General features: G+C 41.0%; 1 protein-coding gene across 6 annotated transcripts in view; it reads right to left on the reverse strand.

Annotated features, from left to right (window-relative positions):
- Positions 1-16,578, reverse strand: part of LOC129185910 (arf-GAP with coiled-coil, ANK repeat and PH domain-containing protein 3-like) — a 72,121-nt gene extending 55,543 nt beyond the window's left edge. For all 6 annotated transcript variants that reach the window (XM_054783574.1, XM_054783573.1, XM_054783571.1 and 3 more), the window contains exon 1: positions 16,356-16,578. In XM_054783574.1, the coding sequence (XP_054639549.1) occupies positions 16,356-16,402 (47 nt within the window). In that variant the 5' untranslated portion in view covers positions 16,403-16,578. The remainder of the gene's footprint in view (positions 1-16,355) is intronic.
- Between the last annotated feature and the right edge of the window lie 620 nt (positions 16,579-17,198).

Raw genomic sequence — 17,198 nt, forward strand, 5'->3', positions numbered from 1 at the left:
GGGAATCAATCGGCAACCAGCACTGGTATTGTGTAGAAAATTGGATTGTCAATCACATGTGTGGTTTCGGCGCCGCAGTGTTTTTGAATCAGTGAGGATCAGGGATGGGTCGCTGCCAGTGATCAATGATGACACACCAAGGACCAACCAGGAAATCAAAACCACTTGAACGGGAGAGGAAGCAACTCTGTCCACAGGAAAGTAGTTTGCTCGCACCACACAGCAGTCAACGTGGGTGGAAGTAGAAAAAACAAGGAAAAATAGATTAAAAAATGAAACAAGAGTAATAAAAATGAAAATAGAGATGTGAGGAATGCCGCAGAGCTCCCAACTAAACAGCAGAGCTAAAATAAATCTAGACAAAGAAGGTCCACATTGGAGCTAGCAGGATCTACTGGATGCCAGATGTGAGACTCCTGCAAGCATCCTCAACCCGATCAGCAGTTGCCCCTCAGTAAGACAGCTGTCCTACTCATCCACTCCAGCTGCATCCTCTTCCTGTCTCTGATTAATGTATCAACCTAATATAACCGTCTTTCATTTTGCACACATACCCCCAAAAACCACCCACCTTCACAAAGATAATAATGACTTGCAATTCTCTTTGATTAGCTATTTAGCTTCCGGTTTAGTAGTAAACAATGGCAACAGGGAAATCCAGATCATTGTTAGAGCTGGAACTAATCAATGTGTAACACCAGTCACTTTTATTGTACATCATGACCTGAAACCGCTCATCCATCCATTTTCTATCCTCATGGGGTATGCTGGAGACAATCCCAGCTGACTTCGGGTGACAGGCGGGGTATACACTGGACTGGCCGCCAGCCAATCACAACCATTCACACTCACATTCATACCTATGGACAATTTAGAGTGGCCAATTAATCTAACATGCATGTTTTTGGAATGTGGGAGGAAACCGGAGTACCCGGAGAAAACCCACGCACGGGGAGAACATCCAAACGCCACACAGAAATGCCCACGGGAGAATCGAACCCAGATCTTCCCGATCTCCAGACTGTGACTTTGTGGCCAACCACTACAGCCCGAAACCGCTCATACTTCTCTCATATCTTTCATGTGACTGCTGGTATTTGCATATTGCATATTTCTTCGCTGAGATGCTCATCAATTTGCGCCGTTGTTTCTTTTTGATACTTTCGCAGAAGCGAGAAAATGGAAAATATGAAATATAAAAAAGCCGGCCAATCACAGCTCCGTGGTCCATGTCGGCATTGTTGCAAAGTTAACATTTTTTTGGAAGTGCACGTCAAGCGAGCGGTTTGGAAGGGGAGGAGTCAGCCGTGACGCTGCAGCATGATTGATGGTTAAAGTGTACACCATCTCTCGCCCTTACTGTATATCAGCTGGGATAGGCTTCAGCCCCAGTGACCTTGCACAAGGCATACACAATTTATGGATAGAATCATGCATTATTTACTAAGAAAGTAACTGACACGTTGCCACCAAAATACCATATGTTCTTCTTTAGCCCATATTCCATCCCTCCACAAAAGCCTGATGGAAATTGGTTATGCTGTATTAGCACAACCCTGTTAACAATGACAACAAACTAGAGTCACACTCAGACTCAGAAGTTGGATCAGTACCACAACTGATCATGAGCAAAACTTCAAAGTGTCCGAAAGTCACATTGACGCGACACTTTCCTTAAATGAAAATGGGTTGTCTTGCTAATTGAATTGCCAATCATGTCCATCAGTAGTCTGCCCCATTTGAAATTGAGTCACAGTCGTTATTGCTTCCTAACTGGACCATTTGATGATATCAGAAGGGTGACTGACTTGGATTTACCGTGGGATGATTATGTTCCCTTTTCTGAGCAGTATACAATATCCTTGAATAACAAGAGTAACATTCTTAATCAGACTCACCTAAATTATCCCAAATTAAAGACATGGCTTATTATAGACTCCTGACTGCACACTGCTATTTACTCCCTGGTTTCTGGGGAGTAAGCTTGACTCAGGTTGACCTTTAATGGCCACATTTTTAAATACATCACACCTTTATGACCCATGTTGAATTTTAAAGGGCTAAAAACACAAACATGCTCCCATGCCACATGTTTTCTCAGCATCGAAACACGTGGACATATGTGTAAAAGTCCTGAGAGAGTTTATTCATGCTTGGCCCTTAATGTGTGAAAGTCAGCAACGAAGCCTGGCCAGCACAGATACATTCCACATATTACACGCTGACTGGTGCCTGCCATTTAACAACTTCCTGGGAAGTGAGATCTCTACGGTGAATTTGGGAGTTCACAGGTCAGTGAGTGCCTGCAGCTTAAGTCGGAAAAAAAACCCAAAAGAAAAATCACGCCATTCATGACTCAGATATTTTCACAAAACTGCTGCAATAAAACACAAACAACAAATGCTGTTTAGAAATCTGTTGCTGAGAAACACAAACACAAACAGCATTGCTTAGCTGACAAGCATGTTCCTCACTTGAACCAGAATATGCCAGCAAGCCATAGTGAAGACAATGTTGTTGGTTGGTAAGCTTGATCGTTATCAGGACTGCGCAAGTACACAACTTACGTCATTAAATCTTAGATAAAAGTGTGGATCTGGTCATATATTTTCACTTATTTCGTTAACAGTTAGTAGGATTACCTAATGGTATGGTTCATCTTCCTTATACTTTGTAAACATCAACTCCTTGTAGTGAACTGGCCCGTTTTAATACAATGTTTGAGTTCTTTACTCAAACCGCTCCTTCATTTGATTCCACATACTGCTGAAGATTCGTGCGTTTCAGTGTTTTAGGTTTCATTTTTCCCTAAGGTCATACTTCGCCTCTTTTATTGAGAAGAATTACTTTACATTATTGAGTAGCAGGTTACGGTTTGCTTTATGCATAATTTTAGCGGTTTGAACGTTCACAAGATCAGCAAATTTTAATAACTGTGATTTTATGAATAAAGGGTTTGTGTGTTCTCTATAACCAGCATTGTGGATTATCCGAACTAACATCTTTGTAGTATCGTAAGTGTGTGACGTGTACTTTTGTAGTTATTTCCCCCATACCGCCACGCAATCGCTTTTTTTATGACGTGACGACGGCCACGTTCAGATTAAAGAAGCATCGCCTATTGCCCTGTGATGAATATGCTGACCAGAGGATTGACTGGGACTGTGCCTGACATATAGAGCATAGGATGGGACGCCTGTCTGCCTGTGTGCATGTGCAGGGTGGGGGTTGTATAATTGAGCAAGTGAGCGCGCTGCACAGAGCTCCACCAAGCAACATGCCAATAATTGGAATCATTTAAGATTTGAAGACGGATGTACTTATTTAGTTGACAAACAGAAGCTATCTGTGCAAGTGCGTAGTGGAGGCTAACATCCACAGCCTGACACTATTTAAGCACCACACAAATGGCCACTCCATCAGACAACATATCTTCAAATCTGCAGAGGAAAACAACTAAGACACTGGACTGGGGGTGTGAGGCTAAGAGGGTGAGAGTGCGTGTGTGAGCTTTCACGTTGTGTGTCGACTATCCAGTTGATTTAATCAGACAGTGTGGTTGTTGATAATCCTATTTCATATATGGCTTCCACACTAAGTCCCTGCAGCAGCACGTGCGGCCGAGCGGCAGAAAAGCTGCTTCATCGTGGATCCATTGGAAGCGTCCACGTGCTTGAACGATGCCAAGCTGCAGTGTGTCCCACAGGCGTGCATAGACTATGTAGGGGAATATGCTCAGCCTACACAAGGCACATGGATTAATGCACTCGTGCTTTCAGGACGATGATGTTTTTTTTTTTCAGAAAAGAACTATGTGATATTTCTAGGCATCTTCTGCACATCATATCTAATATTTCGTCCATACATCCATCCATTACAGTAGCTATATAACTTATCCTGTTGAGGGTCAAAGCAGGGCTGGAGCCTATACCAGCCGACTTAAGGCAGAATGCAGAGCACCCTGGTGTGTTCGCCAGACATTTGAAGGGCAATTTAGTCAGCTATGCAAACTCTTACACTGTCAGATACAGTAGAACTTCGGTCAGCGTCCGCCCAATTTAACATGTTTTTCAGTTAATTCTGCCCAAATTTTGCCTCGGTTTATGTACTTTTTCAGGTTATCGCACAATGCGGCGCGCGTGTTGTCCTGTCCGCGTTTTTATCACAAAACATCTTTAGTTTCTAACAAAGGAGTTAGCTTGCTGAGTTACGAAATGGCAATCGGGAACCGGAAGTCAGCTCCATAGCCTGTCTATGATGTCATCAGCGGTTGACCACAAAATGTAAACACAAAACGCGTTTTTATAGTTTTACATGCATAAAACAATTCTAAATGCATATAAATGACAAATGATAAATGATAAATGAACATTTAAGGTTAATTTTACCATCATTGAAGACGTGGTTCTTAATGTGAGCGTTCACAGAGACGCAATGTGGCAGTGAGACACAACACGCACACCATCTTCGTGCAATTCAATTAAATTGTGTTTCTCACCTTCCTTATCAAAATGCTGGCTCTTGAAACTTTCCGTGACTCCATTTTGGGTTATTGTGGGAAGAAGCACTATTGAATTCAAGAAATAACTCACGGCAAAACAGGAAGGTGGTGTCTGTGTTGAGTCTCGCTGCCACACGCGTACGGTGTTTTTGGGAACAGTAACAGCAAGAATCACACCTTAAGTGAAGGTAAGAGTAACCTTACAGTAAATGTTAATTTAGGGGTCGCACGGTGGCCTAGTGGTTAGCATGTTGGCCACACAGAGATCAGGAAGATCTGGGTTCGAATCTCTGTGTGGAGTTTGCATGTTCTCCGCGTGCGTGCGTGGGTTTTCTCCCACATTCCAAAAACATGCATGTTAGGTTCACTGGCGACTCTAAATTGGTATGAATGTGAGAGTGAATGATTGTTTCTCTATCTATGCCCTGTGATTGGCTGGCGACCAGTGCAGGGTGTACCCAGCCTCTCTCCCGAAGTCAGGTGGGATAGGCTCTAGCATACCCGCAACCCTCGTGAGGATAAGTGGCATAGAAGATGGATGGATTCATAATTTAGATATACTGAATTTTGGAATTGTTTACTGCATGTAAAACTATAATTGTAAAATGTATAAACATTTTTGGCTTTCTGGAAAGGATTTATTGGATGTACACTATTTCTTATGGGAAAAATGTATTTGGTTAGAGTGCATTTCAGTTAGAGTCGGCTCTACTCCAACCGATTTATGACGCTAACCAAGGTTTACTGTATTACATACCAGCTAAACAGCAAAAGTTAGTCAACTGGGAGATGTTTTCATTAGTTTTATATCGCCATCAATGTTTTTTTTTATTTCCTGGTTGCACATGAAAGGACTCAGTTGCAGCTGCTTGTGATAAGGTTTAGACTTCTTTGGCACTGTGGACTGAATTCAATCAATCATCAGTGACAGCATGCCTGCAGTGACACACCTTTACGACAAGGGCTGAGCTGAAACCCTAACACAGCAAGTCTTCATATAGGTAATACTTGTTATTCTTTCTACTGATAACACTACAATAAGTCATTGGCTTATGCTTGTTGCGATATACCCCATGTTGCCATGCAAGCTGTAAATGCAGGTTTGGTAGGCAGCCATAACTATTGCACCGAATTCTGTGCAATGAAACAATCATTTACCTCTAGCAAAACAACCAATTTTAACACAAAAGCTTGATTTACAGTGTTGTTTCCCTTGCGAGCTGGCAAATCCCACCTGGTCATGCAGCCATGAGTTTGCTGAGGGTGATAATAATCTCACAAATCTGTGAATCAGACACTTATATAACCCAGAGTGTGCATAAACTGGAGAGCCTGTCAGAAAGAGCTGCCCTCCGCTGTGACACAACATCTCCACAAGTCTTTGAAATCGCAGCAATGTTTCATGCTCCTGACATGACAATCTGTGTTTCATGCGGTTCCATGGAGGCCTCTACCTTTACACACTCATGTGCTCTGGTAAGGGAGGTTCTTGATATTTTTACAACCACTTTTGCTCAGTGTTGGCTTTTTGTGCCACGAAAAAAAAGGTTAGGAGAATTCCAGGGGTTGATTGCTTCTGTAAAAGTATCTTTCCTTTCAAGAGAGAAGCTTTGTTGGTAGACAGTGTGAAGCTCTTTGGGGCCTCAAGTTGCGTTTTTTTGCCCTGAACAGATAAGATGATGCCACAAGAGAATGAGCAAAAGGGAAACTTGGCATTTTCAGTTCCAGACAGTGAAAATGGAACAAAATGGAGTCAGGCTCCTCTTTGTTTGTTTCCATTCCAGTGTGGTATTGAGCAGAATAACGCTGCCTGGATGTGTGCCATAATGGAGACCCACATTTTGCATCAGTTAGATTAAGATGTGATTGATCAACAATCAATTCCACATCATCAAAATGAATTATTGAATTAATGGTCAACGGATCTATTACAGTGGAACCACAGATTTCATTCCAAAAGGTCAGACAAAGAACAAAACGTATGAAAACGGAATAAATTTTTCCTATAAGAATCCCAATTAATCAGTTCCACAACACAAAACACATTTTATTGCGAGTTATTAGAATTTTATATGCAGAAAACAATGCAAAATAGATTTAAAGGACAAACGACACCTCTCACACGCTTACCTTTATTGAAGACGCTTGTTGGTAAACACGGTGATGAGTGGATGGAGGAGAGCCACGCGGACACTGTTTCATTGTAGTTTGTTACAAACCTCATTTTAAAGAGTGGACGGTTAGAGCTGTATATTTTATTGTAAACTTCAGCAGCAGATACAATCATCATTACAAGTTGCGTACGCCGTTTTCAATGCCAATTTATGGTACCTATAAAAACACAACTTGACGTGAGAATGTGCGCACCGCTATTCCACCTTTGTAGTTGCCGTACACACCTTTTGGAGAAATGGCAAAAAGGCGACGCGCATTTTACGTGGCGAAGTGAAATCATATGTTAGAAATAAACATGCAATAGAAGCCAGTAAGGATTTATCCATCATCGCATGAAAGCATCACGCCGTAATTGACTTAAAACATTTGTGGAAAGAGTTATTTGACATGACCCCGATGGATATCATTTGTCATTTATCATAAACAACATTATGCAGAAGCGTATAGCATCCCGACTAAAAGATACATGAAAAACACAACGCAGCAGTTAATTACGTCATCATTTCATTTTATAATCATGATAATGATAAACAAACATCTGAGCTGGGTTGTTCAAAACTTGGTTATTGTTTTAACCACTGGTTAAGTCGACTTAACCGACTGTAAACTTTTTCCACCAAGGGTCACATACTGAAAAATCAAAAGCTGCAGGGGGCCACTTTGATGTTTTTATTTATTTTTATTTTGTGAAAATTCTAAGAAAAATGTTATCAATATACATTTCAGGACAACGTTTTGTGTTATTTAGTTATTAGACTCAACATCTCAGCTTTTTGTCTTCACATTTTGCCTTTTTGCTCTATTTTTCAAATTTTTATTATTTTTTTTGGTTGGAGTTTTTTTCTACATTGTGCCACAGGACAATAAAAAACAAGCCGCGGGACGAAAATGGCCCCAGGGCTGCACTTTGGACACCCTTGGTTTATAGTGTCCCAACTCTAACAGAATCACTATCCTTTCTTCACAGAGGAGTCACCAACGCGTGGTTGCTTTGTTTGCGCACACCATAAGCAGGACAGTGTACAAAAACATTCATTCATTTCTATGCCGCTTAATCCTGCACTACGGTCGCGAGAGTATGCTGGAGCCTATCCCCACTGATTTTGGGTGAGAGGTAGGGTACACCATGGACTGGTCGCCAGTCAGTCGCAGGGCACATATATGCATGTTTTTGGACATGCGGGAGGAAACCGGAGTACCCGGAGAAAATCCGTGCACGTGAAGAACATGCAAACTCCACACAGAGATGCCCAACTGAAATTCGAACCCAGATCTTCCAGATTTCCCAAGTGTGTGGCCAACATGTTAACCACCGAAAACCGAGACATATTTTTGGAAAACCGAATCCTACAAAATCCGGGGCCTACAAAAACCGAGGTTCCACCATATTATGTCCATCCTACTATTACTTAAATATCACTTTGACTACATACATCTATTAATACAAAATGTATGCCTTCTATTAAAACATTATGAACATTGCTGTGTTGGTAAACACGACACTGTTTGACCGCACAGCTCTAAAAATACAGACACAAAATACTTAGGATTAGAGCAAAGAAAAATTAAATCAACACAAACCCATTCCAGTCATAAAAGGTACTAAGCATAAATAAATTGCTTGACCTCGCTATACCTTCAAAGGAAAATCTACATCTCCATGCTGCAAATCCCTGGAGATTATTGCCAGCAGATTAACTTTCATTCATGGTATGCACAGATTTATGGGCTGCACAATTTAGAGAAAATGCAGAATTCTTAAGCAGTGGTGAGCATTGTTAAATCATCTTTACCATAAGCCATATATGGGGAATATGATCATTCTAGGTCAGCAGTGCTGTGTTCTTGTTTGTGCAAAAACAAGTCCTAAACAGTGTTCGGGAATGAGTGAACTTAATGTGAGTGGTCTGGAATCCTTCTTAATGTTTGCCGATGTAGAGGGTCTATTTTGGGCAAGGTTGGCAGGGTCAATGGGGGATTTGAAAGAGGTTTTTTCTGAAATACTTTGGAGCAGACGAGGACATTGTGTGTATACAGAAAACGTCATTCTTTTGTGACTTTATCTTCTTACACTTTCCAGCCTGTGTCAGATTGGTGGATGACAACTTTCCTTCCTTTTCATATTTCAGGCAGATGACCAACGCGACAGCATTATCTCAGACAGGTGAAGAGATGATATGCAGGATTAAAAGCCATGACGCAGGAAGTAATCCAGACACTTACGCAAAAGCACGGCGCCAGACAGATATCTGGAGCATCGGGAGGGCACTTTAATCTGCCAATAAATGGACACAAGCTTTTAAAGTCATGCCGGGAAGCCAAATCTGAAGTGGCAGCACAGCACTCCACAATCTTTTTAGTAACTCATGAATGTCTTTTTATTGATTTATTCATATTAGGTTCGCTATAGATTTTCTATAAAAATTGATTTTGGTCAAAGGGACTCTGAATTCATCATCTCAGCTGCAAATGAAACTCTTTAAGGAGCTGGAAGTGAAAGAGTCAAGTCATTCATTTAGGATTTATTAGTGTGAACAGGAGAAGTGAAGAAATACTATTTAGTCAATAAATTCACATTTTCTGAAAGAAGTGTAGCTTGCAACTTAAACCACTTTCAAACTGTCTCGAAAAGTCAGCGGTATGCCGTGTGTGAACGTCACTGACACAGGCGAGGGGGACGAAGTCGACTGGAAAATTTAAGGTAGTAGAGGTAGCGCTGGTATCACAGCCCTAACAGATACAGGACGCCATCTGTGTGCCTCACTTCTCTTGCCGTAAAGCGTTAAAAGCAATTGTCAAAAGTTTTTTTATACATTAACAGATACTGGCACTGACGTCATGTAGGTAGTTTTCTGTCGCTGTGTTTGCTTTGTTTCTGTGTGAAACAAATGAGCACATAATCCATGGTCATCTATGGTATGATCAATTTAAAGAACTTTCCCAGGGATGTGTGACGTAGTAAGGCTGAATCAGTTAGAATTATTTAGGCAACTATTTGGTATTCGATTAATCTTTTTTTTATTTAAAAATGTAAATATAATCTAATTTCAGCCTCTTAAATGTGATTTTTTTTTTTATTTCCTCAGTCATCCGTGAAAGCAGACGTATTATCAAAACAAGATATTCACACACACACATCAGCTATGACTTTGGAAAACAGCGATCAACATTTTTGCCTCTTTTCTAAAATGTTGCGGGCCAAACCACTAACTGTTTGTGTTTGGTTCACATTGATTTGGTCTGGCTGGAGCAGGGGTGTCAAACTCAATCGCACACGGGCCCAAAACTCAGCCTACCTTAGGTTGTGGGCCGAACTGGACGTTACCCCCACTCCACCTCCAGCTTTGTATCTTTCTTATTATTTATCCCGAAATATTCAACACTTATTTCTGCATATTGAATGTATTAAAAACCTTAAAACCTTGTTGTCCTTTCAACCGACATAATTGGTGAATGAGGCACACTCATATGCATCATCAGTGCACACACGCACATGCTCGTTTGAAGTTGCGAACATGACAGGACAAGCCTCAATAATCCTGGTATGGTCAGATTTTTTTTTTTTCCCCTGTCCTGTCCAGCTTTAAGGCAGATAGAATTGTAGATCCAAATGGCCTGGTATGGTCAGATTTTGAGAAAATGTCTTATTAGCACTGACGAATAGATAAATAAGCAGCCTACACACACCTTTTATCTCGGTTCCCCGCGCACGCGGAACATAAAAGTACCAATATAATGCACCCATGTGGTTGCGTTTTCAGGTTTGGACAAAATGTGCTTGACAGTTGGTGAATGTGTCTTTATGTGGACATACATTTTTTTAAAACTTCACTTGTGTGGATGGACATTTTTTTTTTTTTTTTTACATCAGAGTGGGGGGAATAGTGCATTTTTTTCTTGTTCGTTCATTCCTGCTTGAAATTTCTACTTTCCGATGGTTGTTTTGGCATGGTTGTTCATTTCAATAAAGTTGATTGTTGATCGACTACCTCTTCATCATTCTCTAATGTCCGGGGAAAAGCTACAGTATTTTATATCAACACAAAAACATCACGATCCATGGAGATGTGTAACCTGGAAGAGTTTGCAGCTAGCGGCGGAATGGGCGGATTACGCATTCCCCAGCATGCTTTGCCGGAGTTAAAATGATCACTTTTGACTCTCTTATGCCTCTTTAAGGTGTTATTTTGTACAGACAGGGTGTAATAGTTAAAGTGCTGCCGTGTTTGGTGAATCTGGCACATTAAGAAGGATTGTGAATTTCACGGCATATACAGTATTGTTTCCACTTTTAAAACAAAAAAACTAAAAATACACCCAGACGGATCGTGACCTCTCATCCTTTTCGCTCACACGTAACCATAGCAACCTCACTAGACGAGGCAAAGGGAGCCCTTGGGGGTGCAACACGACAACATCTTCTAAGCCTGTTCTGCTTTAAAAAAAAACAACAAGAAGCACCTTCTGTAGATTTACTTGTTATAATGACACACACAAAATAACACATTCAACTTGGCCTAAATGTGTCGGCTGAGCTACCTGAAACCCGAAGAGATGATGTGATGAGTAGCCATCCAGCAGGTTGGACAACTTTCAACTGCATATGTGAGGGTAAAGAATGAAAGACTGTTCCGCTTCGCTGAAAGGTTTGAACAGCCATTGTTGAGGCAAAATGTTCTAGTTTATGAAAATGCTTTGAAACGCTGCAAGGTTTCAATGGTAGAACATTGTTCAAGAGTTAGAATTTGTATTTGTTCACATCACATTCTAAAATCAGGTTGAGCCGCCCAACTTGTTTGGTGAACTTGATTCTGTTGAATGAAGAGGAAGCAGACTGTTTGGTTACTGCGCAGCTGTGTGTGTATGCATAAACATAAGATAAATATTGCTGCAGGCAATATTTCTATTGGTCTATTTTTAGACACAGTTTATATGATAAATACAAAATGTGGGTTAAAAGCTTGGCATTGCCACAAAATATGGTTATTGTTTAAACTGCACACACAAAATTTTGAGAGAAAAGCAGATTTTTGCATATATAAGCCGCACCGGACTATAAGTCGAACATGCCCATGTCATAATGGCAAATGTGGAGCGCACGAGTACGTGAGGAATCATGAGCTTCGAAAAAACTCACGACGAGCTTATCAACCCATCGGAAATCGCAGCAGGTCATTACTCAATGTAACAGTCTGACTCACAGTGTCATCTTAGATAGAAGGCTAGAATCATCACACAGCAACTTAACACTCAACAGGTAGCTAAGAAATATACAAGACAAATACCAATACGAGTTTAAAATTTCAAAACAACAACTATTTTAACTTCTTCCCATAATGCATTTCTTCGGTCATGAGCGCCCTCTGGTGGACACAGGCAGCTGAATGAATCATTCATTCATTCTGCCGGGAAGAAATGCATTATGGGAGAATAGTTTAAATAGTTGTTTTTTTTATTTTAAACTCGTATTGGTCTACAACTTCAGGGTGTTTAGCTGAAATTTGGTACAATGGAGCCCTGCACATTTATGATGCAGCATTCCGCACCGCAAATTTGCAGATTTTTGGTAAAACATTAAATAAGAAATTTACAAAAATTAATAAAAAAAAAAACATTTATTAAATGTAATTCGATTTTTTTAAATAAAAAATTACAAGGACACCCTGAGGGTAAAACAGCCGCTGCCTGGCTCTTTGTCCTGCTAGCTTTAGCTTACATTGCTAGCTTCAAATGCTGCATATTCTACAGTGCGGTGGTTTCTTAAATGGCAAATGAGGTTTGTTGTATTGAACATTTTGTTCAAGGCCCCACGACGACTTATTTCGGCTTTAGATAAATTACAAGCTGCGATCTTTTGCTTTTGCTCTTTTTCGTTTACTGTGTAATACTGCCATACTGATGACATGGCCGTGCTCCGAGTGACTGTTGTTTAGATCTGCACTGCAGGTCTATATCAAGATTGCTTTCATAAGTAAGGATCAGCCGATGGCCAATATCCCAAAATTAAGGAAACTGGCCTAAGTTTTTGTTCTAGTCTTGTACAAAGCTCCAGTTTTGTAGAAAACCCATGCAAATCTACATGAAAACAGCCTCCACTCTGTGCTGGCTTGTTTTTGTGAATCTCACAGTGCTACTGATGTCACACTATTTGTTTTCACAATCCAACAGACTCTTTTCAGCGGACCAACTGTCATCTTACATCGTTAATTTCCTATCTGCCTTTTTTCCAGCACATGTTGCTAGGCAACAGCAAAGACCCAAATACAGTGGAACCTCGGTTAGCGTCATTAATTATTTCCAGAAGGTCTGACTCTAACCGAAATGGGCGCTGAACTGAATACATTTTTCCCAAAAGAAATAGTGTAAATCCAATTAATTCATTTACGAAAGCCAAAACTGTTAACACAAAACACATTTTTATAGTTTTACAATTATAGTTTTACATGATTCTTGATGTGACTATTCCCAAAGACACGATGTGGCAGCGAGATCAACCACCACCACCTTCCTGTTTTGCCATGAGTTGTTTCTTGAATTCAATAGTGTTTCTCACCTCAATAACACAAAATGGAGCCACAGAAAGTTTGAAGTGCCAGCATTTTGACAAAAAAGATGAAAAACACTATTGAATTGAACTGAATTCCAGAAATAACTCAGGACAAAACAGGAAGACGATATCCATGTTGTGTCTCTCTCTGTCGCATCGTGTCTTTGGGAACACATCAAAAGTCACGTCTTCAATAATGGTAAAAGTAGCCTTAAAGGAAAACTGCATTTAAAAAAAAAAAAAAATGTTGCCCTTCATCCACAATCCTTATGTGACACATAGGATTGTCTTTCTCTTTTCTGTGCATTCTAAAGATGTAAAAACAGCTAAAAAAAAAAAGGCATCTAATTAATGCACGTAATGGGACACACCTATATACAAAGCTCACTATTAAAACACCTCCAAAAACCTCCAATAGCGTTTTATGGTTTTATATACAGGTACATACTCTGACCATGTAGTAACAGGCACATTCATGATAACATGTAATACTTACAGTATTTTAAGCATTGCCAGAACTTCCTTCCTGGACGCATTGATTTCACATCGCAACATGGAAACGAACGCTACACCTCGCGTTAACCAAGGACACTAGAATTGAATTGGACTGCCGACTCAGCCGCAAATGAATGGAACAGAGTGTACAGGTACTGCGCCATGGAGCAAAAAGTCCGCCATGATGGTGAGCAAGGGAGGTGGGCGGGGCGGGGCGGACGACAGTGTACAATGTATTCAGTAGCTCTGCGCTGAGTGTAAAATTAAGTTCAAGGCTGCGCGTACACTTTGATGAGCATTTGCATCTCCCTAAATTTGTGGATTTTTGGTTTTAAAAAATTTAACATTTTATTAATTTTTTAACTTTTTTTTTTTCTCCAAAAATTTATTCCAGAGGAAACTTTTTTTTTTTTAATAGTCTTTTTTCCCCGCAGAAAACACATCTCATTCACAAAGTCATCAAATCTATATAAATCAGTGACAGTGAAGCATATAATGTACAGCATCCATTACAGCACAATGAATGGCAGTCATCTTTATACATCAACTTCGTCAATTTCGCGAAAGCGTTCGACTCAGTACACAGACAACACTTCTGGACCATCATTCAAGGCTTACGGCGTACCAGATAAGAACATCAATGTCGTGAATGCGCACAAAATTGGGATTGCTTAGCTATAGTGAAGGCCCTGATGATACTTGTGCTGGGGTCTACAACTATAATATTTCTATTGCATGACCTGCAAGACACATATCTTTCCTCAAAATCAAACTAGATGGAAACCCTCAAATGCTGACCAACGGCCAAAAGAGGGTTAAAAAAACAATGAACCCAGAGAGAATCAGATGACAACCATCTAGCACCAACAACAGTGAGCAGGTGCACCTGCTTTATCTCGACACTGTTGTGGTGAATGAACTCAGCAGGTGAGCGCTGCAAAGACGAGGCAGGACAACAACAAAAAGGGGGGGACAATGAACAAAGAAGTGTGTGTTACGGATCCTTGTGAATACCTTAAATACTCTATTATGCACACTCAGCCATGCACAAAAACACAGAAGAAACGGCACATGTTAAGACCTGCTGGGAGTGGGTGTGAAGGAGCTGCTTTAGCGCCGGGCTGGGGAGAAGACACAGCAATGACTCCATCGTGCTGCTTTTCTAAAATGACACAACAACCAGAGCCAGGAAGCCACTCACTCCCATAAAGAGGGAACACCTCCACAGCCTCGAACATTCCAACCTGCTGCAGTCACAGATCGTGTCCTTTTTAATTGGCTGAGCTTAACCTGATGCATATAAGCATCATTTTATGGTTCCAAGATGTTGAAAGAGGTCTTTCCCAGATATGAGAAATATGGATACACATATTGCTTCCAGTAATGGTCGAATGACTTTCATTCAGTCCACTTGAGCTGTGACACCAAATTTGTTGGACTATCTTACACGATGTGTACTCAGTAACTTATAGGACTGGGGCTTTTCCACTGCACAGTGCCAGCTGGGCTTGGATCTGCTCTACTGGCCTCGATTTTGGGGTGGATCAAAATAATAAACCACAAGCCGTGTTGAAGACAGTCAGAACGAGACACGCAACAGTGAGATATTTATTTGTCAGTGTGAGATTGGTGTTAAATTAGGTAAAAAGGCATGGACAGTCACCGCATTCAGGTCTGACTTTCAACCAATGTTCCGACACATTGTTGTGTGCCACAGTTATTTGCAAGTAGCCGTCACGGCTCTAGACAGGGTGTAAATGACAGAGCAGCCCTCCATCATTATGACCATTATGACGTTATGTCACATTTTTTCCAAGCAAGATGACATGTTTCTCTGTGGGTATGGTGGAATTTTCCAAATCTTTATGGGAGCATGGGAGAGTCACAGGGGGTGTGCTTAAACGCGCGTTCCTCTTCCTGTGACCTTTCGTCCTCGCCATCCATCACAGAGTCACTTTCGTCTATTCTCGCTCGCTCACTCATCGTCTTCATCTGTTAACAGGCCGACTTATGCGTAAGCAAAGTAAAAGGAAGCAACCCACTGGCAACAGACGCTGACACGACGAAACTACTTGTTCACATGGATCTGCACCAGGGGCTTGAAACCAGGCTGGCACGTGGATGGAGTGCAGCTACAAACCACCCCCAGCGGGCAGACAGGGGGGGTGAAACATCTGGATGTGAGCCCGGGAAGCATGCTCTGTCCCTGCAGAGAGCACTGTCACCTCCCTAGTGCTTGCTTGGCCAGCCAGGACACAGCTGCAAGGACATCCACTACACATGCATGCTGTGGGACTGACTAAGGCCCTCTTTTTCTCACACACATTTGGTCTCACAGGGCCATATTAATGAGTGACACATCTCTAAACACAGCATATTCACTAATGAACATACTACAGTAACCCTTTATCCCTCCCAGCACATTCATAAATCACATACATGGCACATGTAGGCATTTTCACCCCACATCCTAAGCATTTTTCCATTCACACAGCTCCAAAAGACCAGACAATGAATGAAAAACATGTCTGATACACACATCGTGCATCATTTATCCACCCTGTTGATGCAAGCGCGAGCACAAAAAAAAAAAATCATGCGTAAAAGAAGGCGTGCCGTTTAGTGCAGCAGGTTTACCTGAAACGGGGAGAATCCTTGATACATTCTTCAAAGTCCACCGTCATATTTGCGTCTTGTCGTGTATTCCCGACTCAGAGTTCCAGTGTCATTGCCCGCGGCAGGTTGTAGCTATTAACCGAGGGGATGGGTGCCCTTACGCGCGGCAATCCTTCCCCGTAGACACCGAAAGACGAGCTGAGTGAGCGAGCGGTGACTGAATTACTACAACCAGTAAGGAGGAGGAAGGCTTTGGAAGAGAGGCGTAGCTGTGCAATGCAGACTGAAGGGGGAAGAGTAGGACGCCGACTAGCGCCGACCTACAGGAACTGCTCCACAGGGTGACGATGAGGAAACGTTTTGTTCTCGTCAGTCACATTATTATTAATGGTAAAGCAAAGTTTATGACACACCCACACAACCGGCACATAAAAAAACAATACTAGTGATATTCATACTACATACTACATACTGCTTTCATTCATTTATCATTATTTGATAAGTGATTGCTCAGTTCTTATCTAATGATTGATGCATTATACAAAGTTTCTATTCTGTTTATTATGAATTCACTTATAGTTAGTCTCTTTTTTTTTTTTTTACTGCTTACAACAAATTAAATGATTTTTTCAGCTCTCTTAGTCTAATTAAGTCCTTACAGCAAACTTTTTCCGGATAAATTGAAGGATGTTTCACCAATTGTGTGCTAAACACACTAAAACAAATACAATGTACACAGCTTGACATATTTTATAACAACCATTATGATTATAGAAATCTTTCAATTATTTTATTTATATTTATTTTGAAAATAACAAACTGGAACAATGAAATGACATAATATCTTGTATGGTCAACTGTGGC

The sequence above is a fragment of the Dunckerocampus dactyliophorus genome, chromosome 8 (genome assembly GCF_027744805.1).
Source record: "Dunckerocampus dactyliophorus isolate RoL2022-P2 chromosome 8, RoL_Ddac_1.1, whole genome shotgun sequence".
Classification (NCBI taxonomy): Eukaryota; Metazoa; Chordata; class Actinopteri; order Syngnathiformes; family Syngnathidae; genus Dunckerocampus; species Dunckerocampus dactyliophorus.